Source organism: Taudactylus pleione, unplaced genomic scaffold (genome assembly GCF_031769625.1).
Source record: "Taudactylus pleione unplaced genomic scaffold, aTauple2 ptg000016l, whole genome shotgun sequence".
In the NCBI taxonomy this organism is placed as follows: domain Eukaryota; kingdom Metazoa; phylum Chordata; class Amphibia; order Anura; family Myobatrachidae; genus Taudactylus; species Taudactylus pleione.
Window position 1 is genome coordinate 51,770,671 of NW_028284418.1, and position 21,430 is coordinate 51,792,100.

General features: G+C 47.7%; 1 protein-coding gene across 1 annotated transcript in view; it reads right to left on the reverse strand.

Moving 5' to 3' along the window:
- The window catches only part of NOC3L (NOC3 like DNA replication regulator), a 121,114-nt gene that overhangs the window by 39,147 nt on the left and 60,537 nt on the right, over positions 1 to 21,430 (reverse strand). Inside the window, exons 12-14 of the mRNA XM_088476419.1 lie at positions 18,834 to 18,914; positions 17,605 to 17,705; positions 7,113 to 7,185 (exon numbers count right to left, since the gene is read on the reverse strand). Coding sequence (XP_088332545.1) covers positions 7,113 to 7,185; positions 17,605 to 17,705; positions 18,834 to 18,914 — 255 coding nt within the window. The remainder of the gene's footprint in view (positions 1 to 7,112; positions 7,186 to 17,604; positions 17,706 to 18,833; positions 18,915 to 21,430) is intronic.

Sequence of the window (21,430 nt, forward strand, 5' to 3'; positions counted from 1 at the left end):
GCACTCCCGGGATGAAGACCGCTGATATGGCCGGAAGATTGCGCTCCGCCCAAACCAGGATCCGAGAGACCTCTACGAGAGCCGCCCGACTGCGAGTTCCTCCTTGCCTGTTTATGTAGGCCACGGTGGTAGCGTTGTCCGACTGGACCTGCACCGGGCGACCCTGGAGAAACCGCTGTGCCTGCTGGAGAGCATTGAAGACCGCACGGAGTTCCAAGATATTTATTGGAAGCTCCGCTTCTGTCGGCGTCCACCTGCCCTGGAACAAGTGTGGACCCGAAACTGCTCCCCAGCCCCGAAGACTGGCGTCCGTTGTCAACAGGACCCAATTTGGAACCCAGAACGGACGTCCCTTGTTGAGGTGGGTCGTCTGTAACCACCACGTAAGGGACAGGCGAACCTCCTGGGTGAGCACAATCGTCTGGGACTTCAGAGACTGAGTCAGCCCGTTCCACTTGGACAGGATCAGGTGCTGCAGAGGTCTGGAGTGAAACTGGGCGTATTCCACCATGTCGAACACCGACACCATGGAGCCCAGTAACCTCATCGCCGAGTGTAAGGACACCCGGCGGCTGTGCAGACAACTGCGCACCCTTGACTGTAAAGCAGAGATCTTGTCCTCCGTCACGAAGATCCTTTGCTGTCCCGAGTCCAATAAGGCTCCAAGATGCAGAATCCTCCGAGACGGGATTAGAGTGGACTTCTGCCAGTTGATTAGCCAGCCGTGCCGTTGCAGCAGTGCAATGGTCAGGTCCAAGTGGCGTAACAGGAGCTCTGGAGATCCTGCCACCAATAACAGGTCGTCCAAATACGGCAACATGCGGACTCCCTGCAGCCGCAGAGAAGCCGCCATGACCGCCATCACCTTGGTGAAAACACGTGGTGCTGTTGCCAGGCCAAAAGGTAACGCCCGAAACTGGAAGTGGTCGCTGCTGATTGCGAACCTGAGGAACTGTTGATGGCGCCAAAGAATAGGGACATGCAGGTAAGCGTCCTGTATGTCCAATGACACCAAGTAGTCCCCAGGTTCCAGCGCCAGAATGATGGACCGTAGGGTCTCCATCCAAAACTTCGGGACCCGCAAAGACTTGTTGAGTGCTTTGAGGTTGAGAATCGGACGATATGACCCATTGGGTTTCTGTACCAAAAATAGATTTGAATAGAAACCCTGGCCCCTCTGGGAGAATGGAACCGCCACTATAACTCCAGCCTGGAGCATAGTGTGCAATACCTTCCGCAGCTCCGTAGCCTTGTTCCGGTCTGATGGGAGACCCGTGGTGAAGAAGCGAGCCGGGGGTCTGTGCCGGAAGGAGAGGGCGTATCCGTGAGAAACCACCTCCAGAACCCAAGTGTCTGTCGTAGTGGTCGACCAACACTGGGCGAACTGTAGCAGGCGGCCTCCCACCCTGGGATCCCCCAAAGGGAGACCCGGACCGTCAGGCCGCAGGCTTGTCATCTGGCTTGGGGGCCGGACGTCTGGTACTCCATGCCTGCTTCCGGGGCTTGACCGATTTCTTAGGGCCAGCCTGTCGAGGAAACGACTGTGGTTTGGGCCTGCCCTGGGCCCTAGATGACCGAAAGGACGATGGTCCCGAACCAGAAGGAGCAGCGGCCGACGGGAGACAGGCAGATTTGGCTGCCGCCAGCGTGGCCACAATCTTATCCAGATCCGGACCGAAGAGAACTTCTCCGGTAAACGGTAACGCTTCCAGACCTTTCTTGGAATCTGCGTCCGCCTTCCAGGATCGCAGCCACAAGGTGCGACGAGCAGCTACCGCTGCTGAAGAAATTCTAGACACCAGAGTACTAATGTCTAGAGCCGCCTCGTTGATGTAGGTGGCCGAATCACGGAGATTGCCAATCAACTCCGCCTGATCGGCCGGACAGTCGGATTCAAAAGAAGCCTCTAATGAATCCGCCCAGCGCTCCATCACTCTGGCAACCCAGCAAATGGCCATAGCCGGCCGTGCTGCCCCCCCTGCAAGGGAATAAGCGGACTTCAGGCAGATTTCTACCTTGCGGTCCGTAGCATCCTTAAGGGAGGACATGGATGGCATCGGCAATGTGGCACTACGGACAAGACGGGTCACGTGAGAATCCACCTGTGGAGGGGATTCCCACTTCGCAAAATAATTATCCGCGAACGGATAAGCCACCGCCAGGCGTCTCTGCGGCTGGTATCTTTTGCCAGGTTGTTTCCACGCCTCCTCTAAATGGTCCACCAACTGACCCGAAAGAGGAAAGACTGTGGCATCGCCCTTCACATCTTTGAAAAAGGCATACTTAGATTTAGCCGCTGGGGGAACTTCGTCCTCAATCACCAAGGCTGTGCGGACCGCCCGAATAAGTCCAGGAATATATACTTTGGACTTAGCATCAGCGTCCTTAGTATGGAGAGGTTCCTGATCGTAAGGATCTAGAATCTCCCCATCATCAGACGTCCCTTCGTCATCCTCATAAGGAGCGGACAGAGACGCCACCGGCCTTTTATGAGACCGCATCACAGACTCCCCTTGCAACACATCCGACAAGTGCTGTACAGAACTCGTCAGGGAGTTAACCCACGCTGGCTCCTGAGAACCCGGGAGCGGGGAAATAGGGAGACTGTGGGGTACCACCAATTGTCGTGGGAACCCCTGCATGGGTGACGACACCACAGACTGCTGGGACAAACCCATCGGAGTAAACGCGGGCTGCGGAGCTAACTGGCCCACTAAAGCTGTTAACGCCTGAGCGAAACAAGCCCAGGGCGGCTCCTGTACCGGTGCTGTAACCGTAATAGGCCGCGCCATGGACAAACACTGCCGGCAAAGGCCCTCCGCGCTACCCTCCCCCTCCGCTAACGGTACTTTGCACGTGGTACACTGTAGCCGGAGGGGAAAATCACTTTCAGACATGATGGCACCACGTATGTGACCTCTCTCACCAATTAAGTATTAAATAGGCGAGAGACCACCCTGCAGCACCGCACCGCAAGGGCTTTAGCAGAAGGAACAGGGACAGTAATAAAGCTGACAGTTTAGATGAAGAAAAGATTACAGGCAGCAGCGCTAGCACAGTCACATACAATGCAGAGAAATAACAATTCCTGCACTAACAGCGCTGATCACTCAACTACACAGACACAGGGCCTGGTAGGACACAGCGCTGCATACACAGACCTGACCACAGCGGAGGAGAGGTATGCGGGGGGACCCAGACCACGATGCTTCCGTCCAGCGCTTCCAGCAGCGTTCACCATGCGTTCTGGAGAAGATGGCCGCCGAGGAGCAGAGAGGAGGCTGGCCTGGGGGAGGAGCGCTGCCACAGGACCAGTCGGCAGCATGCAGAGAGGGCTGTGTGCAGCGGGGGAGGCGCCGGCTGTGAGACAGGGAAGGCGCGCTCCCCTGGCATGCATTTAACCCCTGGGACGCCGCAGCGCTACCGCTCTGCTGCAGTCCGCTGTCCCAGGGGGTAGTGGAAGCGCAGGTTGGTCGCCTGGCTCCACGCTGCAGCCAGTCCCCAGGGAGCCCCCTGCCTGGGGACTTAGGACCATGTGATCAGCGGGGACCCACCGCGGGACCCCGCTGCTTACCTCTGTCCCCCTTGAATCCGGCCATGGTCCGGAGCATCTGGGGTCACCGCTAGCTGTGACCCCAGACGCCCACCAGCATCCCCGGATCAGTACCGGCGTTCTGGTACCGGCGGGGTGTAGGGAAGACAGCGTGGACGTCAGGACTGACTGTCCATGCTGTACATCCAGTTGTGCAGCCACAGCTGCATGAAGAATAAGCTTCAGGGGCTCTTCTAGCCCCCACTCCAACAGGTGCACCCGACTCCGGCCGGGCACCAAACTAAACTGAGGTGCCTTGGCCTGGGGGCGGGGTATAGGAGGGGGACCTAGTGCATCCTGGGAGGCTGAAAGCTTAACTCTTTGGTGCCCTGCGACTGACGTCACACCTATACCCCAAGGTATCCTGTGGATACCCTATGGACCCTGAAGTAGAAAAAACCTGAGTGCAGCATCAAACTGCTATCATCTAGCAAGGACCATAAAATAAAGGCAGGCAGAGCTTGGCTCCATTCATTCCGATGGGCGATTAGTCACAACAGCAGTCTGCGTCTCACAGCAGGGCCAAAAACCAAACAGATTCATAAACGTAAACAGAAAATATAATATATCTTGGTTAATAAACTCAATGGAGCACTGAAGCACTGTTCACTACAAAAGGAAAGCAGTATATTTACAATGGAAAAATTAGCTCGATATAAATTAACACAGCATTGGAGTACAAACAAGATATAATTATTTTCATATAACTGCAGAAGGCAGAATCTGTCTGCAATCATGACAATTAGCAAAAAATACAGTGTTTCCTTCCCCCAGACCAACCACACAGAAATGCTATATAAATATTTATTATTATTTTTATTATTTCTGATTCACAACTGAATATACGCAGCTTGTTATGTTTGTTACATCTCACTAGATAGGTCTAATCTGTCAGTTGAGCTTCATGTATTGCTTGGTATAGAGACAGGCAACAGGAGAATTGCTGTGTAAACGGCATTAGAAGGCATTACACACAGTGGTGGCAGACATTTTGTGGGCTTGTAACGAACATTAATTACAGGAGAGTCTATCAATTCAGTATTCCTGAGGCAGTGGTTCCTAGGACATTAACAGACTACATTCTTTTCCATAATATGCCTGCCACCTGTATAGGCCACAAGCAGTCTTCTTACAGAAAAGAAAAAAGCTAAGAGTGCCATTCACACATATATAGGTGCAAATGCTAAGAATTAAAGTTATTTCAGGTAAAGGTCTGATCATAACACTTTATCCTGGCACATTAAAAATCCAATTACTAAACTGATTAATTGATTAATGTACGTATATTTACTGCATATACCAGGGCTTGACAAATCCCCGGGGCCAGGACGCCATGGCAACCAGATTTTGCTACCTGGCGACCAGATTATCCGGGGTGGGAGCAAGTAGATCCTCGTCAGCCCCAGAGGAAATTCGTGGGCATGACTGTAATCATGTGGAGGCCATTTCATGCAGAGTGCATGTAGTGAACGCCGCTGATTCTGCTGTGCTGATTCTGTTCTCTAAATTCTGGCTGTATAGGGCTCTCCGGTAAGTGGGTCTATGCGTGGCCGGGGGCTTCAGAGGGGGTAGCTGAGTAGCAACATGGGTGCACAGGAGGTTTGCCCGTGAGGTAGCCGGGGAGTGACGTGGCTGCAGGGAGTGGTTTGTCTGGAGGTAGCCAAGCAGTGGTGTGGACATGGGAGGTAGATTTCCTGGGGGTGGCTTGTCCAGGGCTAACAGAGCAGTGGTGTGGCCGTGGGAGGTGGTTTGTCTGGGTGTAGTAATTTCTGACACCATTTATTTATATTAATGTGTTCTGTTATTGGGGGGGGGGGGGGGGGGGGGGCTGCTGGGGAAAAGCTGTGCAGATCAGTGGCGTGGCTAGGTGAGGCGGCCATTTTGTGGACTATAGAGTGTGTAGCTGCAGCAGCTGAGTAGCACACAAACAGCAGCGCTCCCCACCCCACTGTAATTTAATTAATAAGACTCCTGCGCCTTTCTCCTGGCTCATATACTTTTGTCCACATGCTTTATTTTATTATTATATTAATATGTAAATTGCCATAATGTGCATTTGGGCCCCACTGCGTTGCCATAATGTGCATTTGGGCCCCACTGCGTTGCCATAATGTGCATTTGGGCCCCACTGCGTTGCCATAATGTGCATTTGGGCCCCACTGTGTGGCATAATGTGCATTTGGGCCCCACTGTGTGGCATAATGTGCATTTGGGCCCCACTGTGTGGTATAATGTGCATTTGGGCCCCACTGTGTGGCATAACGTGCATTTGGGCCCCACTGTGTGGCATAACGTGCATTTGGGCCCCACTGTGTGGTATAATGTGCATTTGGGCCCTACTGTGTGGCATAATGTGCATTTGAGCCCTACTGTGTGGTATAATGTGCATTTGGGCCCTACTGTGGGCATATTTTGAATTAGGATCAGGTATGGGCAATGTGGCAGAATCTGATGACCAATGAAGAAGCATGTGTGACGGTCAGATGGCATGTGGGGAGGTGAACGGGCATGTGTGGTGGTCTATACAAGTTAGTTTGGTCACGAACGATGGTCTGGCTCCTAAACTATTAAGCTGGCTTCTAGTTATCACAAAAAAAAATTATCGAGCCCTGGCAAATACCATACCATGAATTCTTGTCAAGTCTTAAAGAGGTTGAGGCATAACCAGCAGTGACTCCTACCCTTTTGTATGAGGGGGGCGGCTGGTCCGGACGGCCGGGTCCTGGCACCTGCACAAGTGGCGCTGTGCATGAGCATAACAACAGCTTCTATGGACTGCATAGGCTACAGCCCCTACAGGGTTGCCTGAAAGGCAAAGCAGACTAGCAATCCCAGGAGGAGAAACCACCTCCCCTTAGGGCTGCCTGTCCTGTGTGTGACTGGCAGGTAGCACTTCCAATGGGAGGCCACTGCCAGCCATAGTGCAGCCAGTGCAGTCACGGACTGCAACTGGCTCAGTGAAGCGGAGGATTTTCCTTGTGGGGGAGTTTTGGGGGATGCAGCCTCTAGGTAAAATCTGCCACTGGACATTACTATAGCCAATGCTACCCCGTTGGTTTATTGCTTCTTAAATGGGCAGATAGCAGTAACTTAAGCTGGATACACACTGAGCGATTAGGACCCAGCCGATATGTTGGCCCAACATATCAGATCCTCGGTACACATCATTCGTCGTTCATTACATCGTTCTGATCACGTGTTCTGTCCTTCATTACACTGCATGGCGCCGCAAACAATATCATCAGGTTTGATGTGTGGTACAGCAATCCTCACTAGTCGCATGTGACCACAGGAGCGCGCACATTGTGCATACAAACTGCATGATTTGTCGTTCCAATTTGGCCAAATCATAACGATATTGCTCCAGTGTGTACCCAGCTTAAGAAACGGGACCTCGCTGAAATCACTGCAGGGTTTTCTGCACAAAGCAATGCAGGAGTCAACTGGAAGTGGAAACCAAATCTTCATATTCTATCCATAAACAGAGTAAGGTCACTTTTACAGCAGCTGTGATACTTACACCAGAATCAATGAGTTTATGAAGTACCACAAGTAGGTCATCGAAAAATTCCACATTTATAAGGTGAGCAAACCTGAAAACATAAGGAAGGAAACAGTTATATAATATCATTATCATCAACTTATTTATAAAAGGCACCACAAAGTGGCAGCATGGAAAGATGAATCAGAGAATAAGTACAATATACAATGGCTGCCATATCATACGTACATAGCATAAATACCAAACATTAATATACCACACACAAAGTACTTTACATTTAGGAACAAATAAAATAAAGTCAACATTCGCCACCTGTTTACTATTAACTAAGTAATCTGTATATTATGCTGCACAAGTACACATCTCATCACTACAGGGAACGACCAATAAAGTCATCCCTTGATGTGAGATAAAATTGTGAAATATATATCACCAACCAATCAGCTCCAAACTATAATTTCTTAAGCACAGCCTGCAAAATGTAAGTTAGAAGCTGATTGGTTGGTGATATATATCTTACAATTTTCTCACATCAAGCTTTGATACATATGCCCCATAGTGTGCTTAGCGATGCATCACCTTGTCCTAATGGAGTTCTGTTACAGTACTACACACAGGCCAATCAGGTGGACAAATTGGTTTGATCCAAATATTTGTTCAATTAAGTTCTTGCTATTGGGGTTCTTGCACACAGAACCCCAATAGCGTCTATGAAGGCCGCATTGGGGTTCTGTGTTCTGGCTACATAAATTGGAAGCTTGTTGTTGTGTCTTGAGGCCATGAGTTCCAGTCGTGACGGCTGAGGAAATCCGCTTGCCAATTGAGAATCCCCGGGATGAACACTGCGGAGATGGCTGGGAGATTGCGTTCGGCCCATATGAGAATGCGGGACACCTCTGTCCTTGCTGACTGACTTTGAGTTGATGAGGACATTGCCTCGATTGGGGACCATCAGCCCTGGAAGGAGTGCAGGGCCAGTTACTGCGCCCCACCCTCGGAGGCTTGCATCCGTGGTAAGGAGAGCCAAGTCCAGGATCCAAAAGGGACAACCCTTGTTCAAATGGGAAATCTGAAGCCACCAGGCTATGGACAGGCAAACCGCTGGGGGGGAGGCTCATCGTCTGGAATTTGAGCAGATGGGGTAGCCCGTTCCACCTGGAGAGGATCAGGTATTGTAGGGGCCTGGAGTGAAACTGGGCGAACTCCACCATGTCGAACGTGGACACCATTGATCCCAAGGCCTGCATTGCAGAGTGAATTGACACTCGGCTAGGAAGATTCTCAGAACTTGAGAGTCCAGGAGTCCAAATGTCCACTTGATCAGCCAACCGTGCATTTGAAGAAAGGCAATGGTTACCTGTAGATGGCGATGAAGAGTCTTTGGGGAGGCGCTATAGGTACAAGTAGGTAAGTGTCCTGAATGTCTAGAGATACCATAAAATCTCCAGGCTCCAAAGCTAGGATAATAGAACGGAGGGTTTCCATACGACACTGGGCACCCTGATAAACTTGTTCAGAGACTTGAGGTTGAGGATAGGCCGATGAGACCCATTGGGCTTCTGAACTAAGAGAAGGTTAGAATAAAGCCCTTGTCCCATTGTGAGGAGGGGACCCGAATTATTACTCCTGAATACAGTAAGGACTGAATGGCTTTTGGAGCTGCAGGGCCTTGGTTGAGTCTGATGGAGGTCCTTTGCAAAAGAACCGTTTGGGGGGGGAAGGGGGGAGGTCGCTCCAGGAAGGAGAGGGCGTATCCGTGAGAGACCACTTCTCTTACCCAGGCATCCGACGTGGTTTGATGCCAAACCTGGACGAATTGAAGAAGTTGGCCTCCCACCCAGGGAGAGGACCACCCCGTCAGGCTGCATGCTTGTCCTCAGACATGGCAGGTGGCCGTCTCTAATAGCACAGGTCTGTTTGGCCCTATGCTTGGAGGCCTTGGCTGATGTCGTGAAAAGGACTGACCCTTGGCTTTTCCTTGAGGGCGAAAGGATGACGTCCGAGGCTTTGTATTATATGCAGAGGGCAGGAACACAGTCTTGGAAGCTGCCAAAGTAGTCACAATTTGATCTAATTCTGGATCCAAATAGGATGTCTCCAGAATAAGGCAGAGGCTCCAAAGCCCAGTCTGAGTCTGCTTTCCAGGAACGTTGCCCAAACAAAGACCCTCCTGAATGAGGTAGTCTGTGGCTAAGCCCGCTGAGCAGGACTTACAAGACACCAGAGTAGGAGCAGCAGCGTCAAGCTGCTTGTTATTCTTTCCTCTGCCAGACATAGCCACAAGAAAATAAGAGTTATGGTAGACTTACCATTGATAACTCTTTTTCTTCGAGGTACATATGGTTCACAGGGATACCATGGGGTAATGTGGTTGGAGAGATCCAGGCACCAAACAGTTAAAGCTTTCAGTTCCCAGGATGCCTCGGGTCCTCCCCCATATATACCCCGCCCCCAGCCACAGGTCTTCAGTTTTGTAAACAAGCCTCAAGACAGGAGAAGGAAAGAGAAGGAAGAACAATCGTACACCAGAAGCACTCTCACACAAGATGAGGGAATCCATGTCCGAAAGAAAAAATACCCAATGCAGCCAGGTGTGTCAGGGTGGGTGCCCTGTGGACTCTATGGACCTCGAAGAAAGAGAGTTATCAATGGTAAGTCTACCATAACTTTTCTTCTTCTTCAGGGTCTATAAGGATCCACTGGGATACCATGGATGTCCAAAAGCAGTTCCCCTAAGGGTGGGGGACGCTCTTGTGCAGAAAGGAGAACTCGTCGCCCAAAGGAAGCATCCTGAGAGGCAAAAGTATCAAAGGCGTAGAAACTAAGAAAAGTGTGGACAGAAGACCACGTGGCTGCCTTGCACAATTGTTCAGCAGAGGCACCATGACTGAATGCCCACAATGGCCCTACAGACCAAGAAGAATGTGCTCTCACAGGGACAGGGGACAGGGAGATCAGTCTGTGTGTACACATGAGATAGTCATACGTGAGCATCGAGCCAAGGACTGCTTGTTAGCTGGCCACCCTCGTTTGTGAAAACCATATAATACAAAAAGAGCATCTGATTTTCTAACAGAGTTTGTACGCTCCACATATATACAGAGAGCACGAACTACATCCAGGGAGGCTTCATCTACAGAGAGGTCTGGAGTCTGAAAAGCTGGAACTACAATGTCTTCATTTACATGAAAATGGCACACCATCTTAGGAAGGTAACCCTTCCATGTACGAAGAACAGCTCTATCCTGGTGAAAAATAAAAATGGGGAGTGACAAGAGAACGCTGCCAAATCAGAGACTCTGCATGCAGAAGAGACAGCGCGGAGAAAAATGGTCTTCGCTGTCAACCATTTCAAGTCTACAGAGTCCAGAGGTTCAAATGGGGAGCTTGTAGCCCTTTAAGAACCAAAGACAGCTCCCACGGTGCTACCAGTGGGACCAAAGGAGGTTGAACTCGCAGAACTCCCTGAAAAAAAAATTCTAACATCTGGTAATGAAGCAATCTTTCTCTGGAACCAGACTGACAGTGCAGGTTTTACACTCTCAAAGTGGCCAGGCGGAAGCTAAGGTTTAAAACAAGCCTGGAGAGAATACAGTACCTGGGAAACCCTAAACACCTTAGTAACATACTTCCTGTGGGAACACCATTGACCAAAAGTATGCCAAACCCTGTAATAGATGCAGGCAGAGGCAGGCATTAAGCATCGTTTGAATCACAGAGCTGGAGAATCCTTTGGCTCTTAAGATGGAAGATTAAAGAGCCACGCCGTCAAAGCCAGATGAGGCAAGTCCGGATGCCGGCAGGGACCCTGCGTTAACAGATCCTACCGTACAGGAAGAGGATACGGACTGTCTATGGATAGATTCTGTATATCTGTGAACCAATGATGTCTAGGCCAAGCCGGAGCCACTAGTATTACTGTTCCGCCTTCCTGCTTGAATTTCCTGAGGACTCTTGGGAGGAGGGAAATTGGAGGAAAGATATAAACCAGCTTGAAGTCCCATCTTACTGCCAGTGTATCCACAAATGCTGCTGATGGGTCTCTGGACCCCTACCGGGGGACCTTGTGGTTGTGACGTGATGCCATGAGTTCTGGTAGACCCAATTTGTTCACCAAGAGCTGAAACACCACCGGGTGGAGAGACCACTCTCCAGCGTGTATGTCCTGACGACTTAGGAAGTCCGCTTCCTAATTGAGGAGTCCCGGTATGAATATTGCAGAGATGGCCGGAAGATAATCTTCTGCCCAAATCAGAACCTTTGTCACTTCCTTTATGGCTGCATGACTGCATGTGCCTCCCTGATGATTGAAATAGACTACTGTAGTCACGTTGTCGGACTGGATTTGGACCGGCCTGCCGTGGAGCAGGTCCTGTGCCATGATAAGTGCTTTGTATACTGCTTGCAGCTCCAGAATGTTTATTAGCAGATGACTTTCCTGATTTGACAATCTTTTCTGAAAGGTTTGATGACCTGTCACTGCCCCCCATCAACAAAGACTGGCGTCCGTGGTGAGAAGCACCCAATTTGGAATCCAGAATAGGCGCCCTTTGTCCAGATTATCCTTTTTCAGCCACCACAGGAGAGATAGACGAACTTATGTAGTGATAAAGATCCACTGGGACCTTATTAGCCGATACTGTCCGTTCCACCTGGTGAGAATCAATCTTTGCAGAGGCCTGGAATGAAACTGAGCACACCCCACCATGTCGAAAGTGGACACCATTGATCCCAGGACCTGCATCGCTAATAGAATGGATACCCTTCGCTTGCGTAGCAGTTTGCGTACTCGCAATGATAGGGCCGCACTCCTGTCCTCTGGTAGAAACACCCTTTGTACCCGAGAATCCTGAAGTGCTCCCAGATGTGCCATGTGCTGTGTTGGAGAAAGAGGATTTCTTCCAATTAATGATCCAGTTGTGCTTTTGTAGGCAGGATATGGTCAGTTGAAGATGGTGTTGTAAAACAATTGGCGTTTGTGCCAATATCAGAAGATTGTCAAGATATGGTAGTATTCAGATTCTCTGACGCCTGAGATAGGTAGTTATGACTGCAATTATCCTGGTAAATACCCTGGTGGCCGTTGATAGGTAAAGGGCAGTGCCTGAATTTGGTGATGTCGTTGTAGGACAGCAAACCGTAGAAATTATTGGTGGGATTGTGTAATAGGAACATGCAGATACACATCCTGAATGTCCAGGGAAACCATAAAATCCCCAGGCTCCTTTGTCAAAATAATTGACCGGAGAACTTCCATATGAAACTTGGGTACATGGATAAACCTGTTGAGGGTTGTTAGATTTAGAATAGGGCGATGAAACCCATTCGGTTTCTGAACCAAAAATAGATTTGAATAATAACCCCTTCCCTGTTGCAACATAGGAACCTGTATGATTACCCCTGCCTGTAGCAGGGAGTGAATGGCCTCCTGAAGGGCCAAGGCCTTGACCGCACCTGATGGAGGATCTGTGCAAAAAAACTTCTGGGGAGGTTGCCTCCGGAAAGTGAGTACATACCCCTGAGAGACCACTTCTCGGACCCAGGCATCTGTTGTTGTTTGGTGCCAGTAATCTGCAAATTGAAGTAGTCGGCCTCCCACCTTGGGATCCCCCAGGAGGAGGCACGCCCTATCAGGACAGAGGGTTTGTCATCTGGCTTAGAAGCTGGATGTCTGGCCAGCCAGACCTCTTTGTTTAGTTTTCGCAGGACATTCAGACAACAGACGGTTTGGAAGAAGACCTTTGCCCTAAGGATGAAAGGGCCGAAAAGAAAACTGTCTAGATTTTATTGTAACCGTAGATGGCAGACCTGCAGACTTTGAAGCCGCCAGAGTAGCCATTATCTTATCTAACTCTGCTCCAAAAAGTATATTTCCATAGAATGGTAAGGTTTCCAGAGCCTTTGATCCTGTATAAGCTTTCCAGGATCTTAACCAAAGGACCCTGTGCACCACTACTGAAGCTGCTGATGCTTTAGAAGCAAAAATTCTGCAGCTCCTCCCAATTAAGAGGCCGCTTCCCGTATGTGGGAGACATACATTATTTATTCTCTGGTAGCATTTGGTAGACAGTCTGCCAATGCCCTCATCCATTCTTCAACAGCATTGGCTAGCCAGGCTCCAGCCATAGCTGGACGAGTAACAGCTCCTGATGATAAAAAAATTGAAGCATGTCTTCTTAAGGAAATATTTTCAACTGTAGAATCCTTAAGAGAGGATGCTGACGGAATAGGCAACGTAGCATTTCTGACCAATTGCGTCACATGAGCATCCACAGCAGCAGGTACTTTCCCCACTTAGTATATTCAGAACCTGGGAAAGGATACAACAATGTTAATCTTTTATGCACATAAAACAGTTTATCCCTGTAATTCCATATGCCTCTTCCATAAGCTCAGTGAGCTGCTCGGATTTAGGAAACTCCGTTTTGGCCACCTTTTCGGTGTTTAAACACTGGAGACTTTTTACTAGGGGCTGGGTCATCATCCTGAATATCAAGGATTGATTTAACCGCCCTCACCAAAGAATGAACATCTACCGTGGACGGCTGGCCCTCCTCTCCCGATCTAAACCCGGAATAAAACCCTGCACATCATCCGATTCCTCTGATGATGTGTCTGAATCCATATCCTGAGCAGACTGATAAAAAGATAACTTGCGTTATGGAGCCATAGTAATTACCGGTCTGCTTTCAACAGTAGACTGTGCCATACTCTGACTAGAATGGCCATAAACATCCCTCCAGGAAGGATGCATAGGAGGTGCAAACATGGCATGCTGTGGACACCCCATACAAGGAGGCAGCATGGTAGTAGCCATACAATCCACAAATGGATTCATTACCTGAGACAAGGACGACACCCAAGATGGCTCTTGTTCAGAGGCAGGTAAACTGGACCGGTGAGGTGCTCTTTATAACAGACAACACACAAACCATCCTTTATAATATCCTGAGGGGACAAACTGGCCAAACAGGATTTACATTAAACCACCTCCCGTTTCCCTTTTGAAACATTCAAAATTAAAAGGCAACAAATGCAATACTATGTGACAGCCTTCACAACTACTAGTAAATGTGAAGTACCCAGAAAACACCCCCACCACAATGGGATGAGAGAAAAATACAGAATTATGGTATAACATACCTTGGATAATTTATTTTCTTCGAGGTCTATAGGGTCCACAGGATCTACCTTGGGGATCACATCCAATGCACCAAACAGCAAAGCTTTGGAGCTCTCAGCATGCACTGGTCCTCCTCCCTATATACCTCGCCCCCAGCCACAGGCATTCAGTTTGTAACAAAGCCTAACGGCAAGAGACGGAGAAGGAAGAAAAATTGCACAAGAAACACAACATATGTAGAGGGAATCTGTGAAAAAAAGGCTGAAGAGCATATCCTAACTTGAGGCCAGGTGCGTCAGGTGGGTGCCCTGTGGACCTCGAAGAAAAATAATCATCCAAAGTATGTTATACCATAATTCTGTATTTCTTGTGCAATTTTTTGAGGTTCATAGGGTCCACAGAATCTACCTTGGGGGTATGTAGGGGAAGCGATCCATTGCACCAAATAGCTCTAGCTTTCTAGCTCCCAGCATGCATCGGTCCTCCTCCCTATATACCCCACCCCCAGTCATAGGCATTCAATTTGTAAACAAGCCGAACAGTAAGAGACGGAAAGTGGAGAAGGAAGTACATCGAACACCAGAAACACTGGACATACGAAGAGGGAATCAGTGAAACGAAAAAAGAAAAGCAAAAGAACAGAGGCCAACTGAGGCCAGGTACGTCATGGAGGGTGCTCTGTGGACCCTATGGACCTCGAAGAAAAATAATCATCCAAGGTATGTCATACCATAATTCTGTATTTCTTCTTCGGGTTCCATAGAGTCCATAGGATCTACCTAGGGGACGTCCTAAAGCAGTTCCCTTAAAGGTTGGGGATGCTCCTGCGCAGAGAGGAGAATCCACCACCCAATGGAAGCATCCTGGGAGGCAAACGTATCAAAAGCATAGAATTTGCTAAACGTATTAACGGAAGACAAAGTCTCTGCCTTGCAAAGCTATTCAGCCGAGGCGCCATGTCTTACCGCTCACGATGGTCCAACAGACCGAGTGGAATGTGCTGTTACCTTGTTAGGAACACTGAGACCAGCCTATGTATAGACGTAAAAAATAGTCATACGAAGCCAGCAAGACAACGTTTGTTTTTGTGCTGGTCAACCTCGTTTGTGAAATCCATATAACACAAAGATAATCTGATTTCCTGATGGAACTGGTCCGATCTACGTGAAAACGAAGTGCTCGAACCACATCCAAGGAAGCTTCACCTGTAGACAGGTCTGAAGACTTGAGGCCGGGACTACAATTTTCTAATTTATATGGAAACAGGAAAAAAACCTTTGGGAGGTAGCTAGCCTTGGTACGGAGACTGTAGTAGTACAATCTTGTCCTCTGGTAAAAGAATCCTCTGTCCCAGAGAGTCCAGCAGCGCCCCCAAATGCACCATCTGCTGAGTTGGAGAAAGAAAAGACTTTTTCCAACTGATTACCCAGCTGTGGTCCTGTAGGTAGACAACGGTCATCCGTAGATGACATTTTAACATCTCCTGAGATTGTACCAATATCAGGAGGTCGTCTAGATATGGCAGTATCCTGACTCCTTGTTTTCTGAGACGAGCAGTCATGACTGCCATTATCTTGGTAAATACCCAAGGGGCTGTGGCCAGACCCAAGGATAGAGACTGAAATTGGTAATGTTGCTGATCTACCGTGAACCTGAGAAAGTCCTGGTGGGATCTTGCAATCGGGACATGCAGATATGCATCCTGTATGTCCAGTGAGACCATGAAGTCTCCAAACTCCATCAACCAGCATAATTGGCCGTTGAGTTTCCATAAGGAATTTGGGCACCTTGATGAATCTGTTGAGACTCTTCAGATTCAGAATATGGCGGTGTGACCCATTGGGTTTTTTAATCAAAAATAAATTTGAATAATATCCCGTTCCCTGTTGCCTCTCAGGAATGGGGACTATGACTCCTGACCTCAGGAGCGCCTCAATAGACTCCCGGTAGGCCGAAGCTCTGACCGGGTCTGCAGGAAGGTTGCCTTAGGAATGTGATGGCATAATCCTGAAAGACCAGCTCTCGCACCCAGGCATCTGTAGTTGTTTGCTGCCAGGCCTGGGAGAAATGTAAAAGTCGACCTTCAACCCTGACATCCTCCAGGGAGAGGCCCGCCCCATCATTCAGAAGGCTTACCATCTGGCTTGGAAGCTGAGTGTTTATTTGGCCAAGATTTCTTGGGCTGCGGTTTCCTGTGGGACTGTCTGGCCGAGGACTCTTTCTTTGTCCTAGATGAAAGGACCGAGATGACGACTGCCTCCTAGAGGTATACGTAGATGGCAATTCAGCAGACTTTGGTGTTGCCAAAGTCATTATGTCATCCAACCCTGGTCCAAACAGTACCTTCCCTGTAAAAGGCAAAGATTCTAGAGCCTTCTTAGACCCTGCATCCGCCTTCCAGGTTTTTAGCCAAAGGGCTCTTCGGGCTGCAATCGAGTTAGCCGAGACCCTAGAAGCCAGGATGCCTGAGTCAATTCCCGCTTCCCCCATATATATAGCTGCTTCCCGCATCTGGCCGAGAAAGGACTGCTGCTCTTTGGTTGGATCACCTATAGTATCCTCCAGAGATTTCATCCAATCCTCCATAGCCTTAGCCACCCAATCTACAGACATAGCTGGCCTGGTAATGGCTCCAGATAGTGAAAATATTACAAACCAAAATTATATTCTCGTCTTATCTGTGGTTTGATAAAACGTTGACATTTGAAGGGTCCCCTTCCGCCCCAATTACATCATCCTTTATGGTCTAGTTTTAATTGTGATCTATAGAGGACTTATCAGATATCTATTGTATATTTTATAAAAAGCTAATACACAATAACAGGCTCTGTAACTCAGAAGTAATGTCATACTGTATGTGCAAAACAAATTAATACAAAGCTAACTACTAAAAAGAAACTATTTATGTTGCGAAGATACAAATAGGCAAACAATGTCTAATTAAGATACTGTTTGCAGACATCTATTTTTTTTAAAGAAACACTTAAGGGAACTGTAGTTCTAAACCAAAAGCATTACTTAGAATTCACTTCTAAATACATATTTGAATAATGCTGTATTTGCTAGGAGCAAAGCCGTCTACATAACCTTGTAGGGAGCAATGATGTTACCCTATTCACATCTCTCAGGCAATACAATACTAGTGTTTAGTGTTTGTAGAATACAGCATAAACAAGCAATATAGCAACACTAGCAACAGGCCTCCAATATCTGTTTGCACAACAAGATATCAAATATAGAAAGAAAACAAAGTTGTTTACACAACAATTAAACAAACAAAACCTGTATAAGACCTCTGGGAACACAGAAAGATTTAGTTTAGGTCTCTGTACCTACTGCATGCTTCTGCCTCTATCCCACTGGCCCCTACACAAAACAAACACTCACTTCGCTAGGCCTTCCAAGACAGCAGGGAGGAGAATGGATTTCTGCGCTCGCTTCAGTATTCTGAAGTAGGTTAAAAAAACAATGTTCAGTGTTTCCATATGCTGTGGGAAAATAGAGAAAAACAGTTCGTTATTTTGAAGAGCAGCAGCCTTCATCTTGCAGCATTCAGATGAACTCCCTCACTACAGGAAGCCTATTAACCACTTCAATGGCGTGGTTGCATGTGAAGCGACCGCAGCCCACTGTGCTTCAACGGACAAGATTGCATCACATGCGACCGCGCTGCCCCGCTGTGTCCCCCAGTTTTTGAAGAGAAGATCCATTCTGAAAGGATCTCCTCTGACTCCCCCGACCCCCCCAGCAGTGATGCGGCAGACTGACATCACTACCAAAATCGCGCCCCAAGAATGCTGTGCGAATGGCAATCCGGAGGACATACGCTGGGGACCAAAGCCCAAGGGGAATTTATTTCCCCCTTCCCCGAGCACTATGATGGCTGATCTCTGCTAGTGCAAACAGGCTTTTTACAGGGGTGTGGATGGTTTATGAAACCGTTATTCCATTACTACTAAGAGGGCGTGTGAGGTATTGTTAGTAGGATTAGGACCACTTTGTCTGCCAGTGGGGGGAGGGAAGCGATTTTATAATGTGGGCCTATGGACTAGGCATATTCTAATTAAATATATTTTTGAAAACACTTTTAAAAACTATAATTATATCAATTAAAAAAAAAAATCGGTTTTGCTGGCAAAAAAATAATCAGTTAAGTGGTAAATGCCCCAAATCTTCCCATTCCAGGTGACTAGTGTTACCAACAGGCAACCAGAAGTAAGTGTCACTGAGGGCTGAAGGGCACACCTGGTTACATCTAGTAATAAATCATGTAAACTTCATTACAAACGCTAATATATGTCCAGATCACCGTCACTCACGGGTTCCACAATGTCCTGGGACGGGTGCCCTCCACAGTCAGTCGCTGCCAAACAGGACGAACTGAACAGATATCTCCACAAGGCGGCACTCCGTGTAAAAAAACGACCAAATGTGACAAGATGCTGTCTGCAACGTTTCAGCGCCTTTTTATTAGCGCTTGTTTCAAGCATAAAATACATGTATTTTACATGTACATATATATATACATACACACGCACACTACATGCTGCATACTGGTGTATATGTAAAATGATATAAGAATTAACGGACAATGAAAAGGTGTATTATAGCCTTACCAGTTTTAACTTCTTTTCTTTGCTTTCTGATGCATCGGCTTCCAGGAGTTCTCTCTCCAATTTCTCCTCAGCTTTCTTCCACTGCGAGTACAATGAGCGGCCATGAGTATAGCGAGCATACATAATACACAAGTCCCCATACTGTATGGCTACACTCCAATGTCAGCGCTGCATCTCATTCGCAAAGCAATTTACACTGTTCAAAATGTGGCCACAAGGGGCACTGTAACCAGCAGAACTGTGTAGAACATCTAGACAGTGTAATGGGTATCACAGTTATCACTCACATGGAACCAAAAGGTTATTTAAACCTTATGAATAGATTTTAGAAATGCCTTGTTTATAGAGATCGCTTACTAAAGACATATAACAGGTCTAACATTTTCTGTGACATTAGGACACTACTCAGTCTAACAGAACATTCTATTTAGGTTCAAACAAACACTTCCACAATTCCAATAACTACTGTATAGAAGGATCTATGAGCAGAATAACCAAAGGTTTGATAACTTGGGGCTCTTCAGCTATTTTGGAAGTACAAGTCCCAGTATACTTTGGCATGATGGAAAGGATTGTTGCAAGGCAGCTGGAAGGTTAAAGAGCCTCTTATCTATAAAGAAAGAATACATGTGGCCGCCATAACAAGTATTCAGCTCACTGACTTTTTTTCCAGACATAGTTTTGAATAAAAAAATAAATAAATAAATACTCTGTAATGGCAAGAACAACAAATGTAAAGTTTTTTTATTACCATTTTATTTAATTCGCTACCACCACAACAAAAGTTTAATTCAATTCCTTGTAATATACCCCATAATAAACCCTGGAGCAATGAGTTGCACATTTATAGAGTTTCAATTAATTATAAAATAAAATCTGCCAGTCTGGGGTGGTTCCGTGGTTGTTTCATCATAAACACCCATCATCATGTAAAGGAAATTGGGTAATAAGTCATGATAGAGTAGCAGCCATTGGAAGGAGAAGTTTTCCAAGACTGAAGTCAATCACAAAGAAACAGAGATAATGCACCACAACTGAGAATTGGTCTGGAACAGGCTCTCTCCAAAGTGCAGCATCTGTGTGAGGAAGGGCCTTTTGCTAGAGATGGGAACCCCGTCACAGCTGCAACCATCCGGGGAAGGGGGGGGGGGGGGGATAGGTGAGAATGCAATATAAACATAAGGTGCTTCATGTAGCAGTACATAGCCATGGTGCACCAGGCTGATGTTCTTCTAATATCTACCACTTATAGACCCCTGGTTTATGGGTCACCCCACACCTTTTATTCATATCACCAATGCAATGCTCAGTGACAACTGAAAGCTACCGTACAGTCCTAAATTATATGATGTGATGAGACTAAGAATAAACAGTTTGGGCTTGGTACAAGTCACTATATTTGGTGCAAGTCGAACACTGTGAATCGTGCCAGCAACACTACCCATTACCATGAGGCATAGTGATGGGAGCGTAATGCTATGGGGTTATCCCTGCTTTAAGGAATATAATTTTTTTTTATATTATATATAACAAAATGTTTAAAGCAAGGTACCGGCAGGTCAAGGAGTCTGCAAGATGTAAAAGCTCTATATTCCAGATGGACAATGGCCCAAAGCATACAGGGAAAGCTACACTTGAGTGGTTTAACCACTTGCCAGGCATGGTCGTATCAGATACGACCGCACCAGACTGCACTTTCCCTGACATGGTCGTATCTGATACGACCAGTCAAAAATGCCCACTAGGTGGCTGTGGGAAGCTAATCTTCCAGCAGCCGCCTATATCAGGGGGACCTCCTGGTCCCTCTACACCCACCGCTCCCTCACCTGTATGTCCCGATCATTGCTGGCCACAGTGATCGGGACCCGGCAGCACCCCCCTCCCGCCGCTGTTGCAAGAGCAGCCGTGTGCTCCTGTGAAGAAGCAGCAGCTGCTGCTGTGCACTGTGTCCTGATCACTGTGGCCAGCAATGGACGGGCAGCTGGCATAACCCCTTCGGCTCCTGCTATGTCCTGGCAGGCGACGGGACACCCTCCCGCTGCTGGCTGACACTGTCACTATGTGAAGCAGGAGCCGCTGCACTGCTACAGTATGTACTGTACACGACAGCCAGCAGCGCTCCCGTCCCCCTTCCGGCCACAGCTCCACCTCTGCCCATCATGTGCCCATATCACTGCTGGCCACAGTGATCAGGTAGTGTTCCATATATATATGTATGTGAAAATATATACATGTATATATGTGTAGATATATATATATATATATATATAGCAAAAAGAAAGGGGAGCGCACCATCGTGACTCTTTGTGATATGCTTGCTCATTTTAGACAATATGTGAGAGTTCCTATTTAGAATGCAATAAACTCTTTGTGATTTATTTCACGATGGTGCGCTCCCTTTTCTTTGTGCCATAGATCTAATACGGCTCTGGAGGAGAGCTGCAATATATCCCAATTAAATAATATGAGATATGGTAAGAACTTACCCTTGTTATCTCTATTTCTACGAAGTCCATAGGGTTCCACAGAATACCTTGGGGTATAGGTGTGACGTCAGTCGCCGGGCACCATAGAGTTAAGCTTTTCAGCCTCCCAGG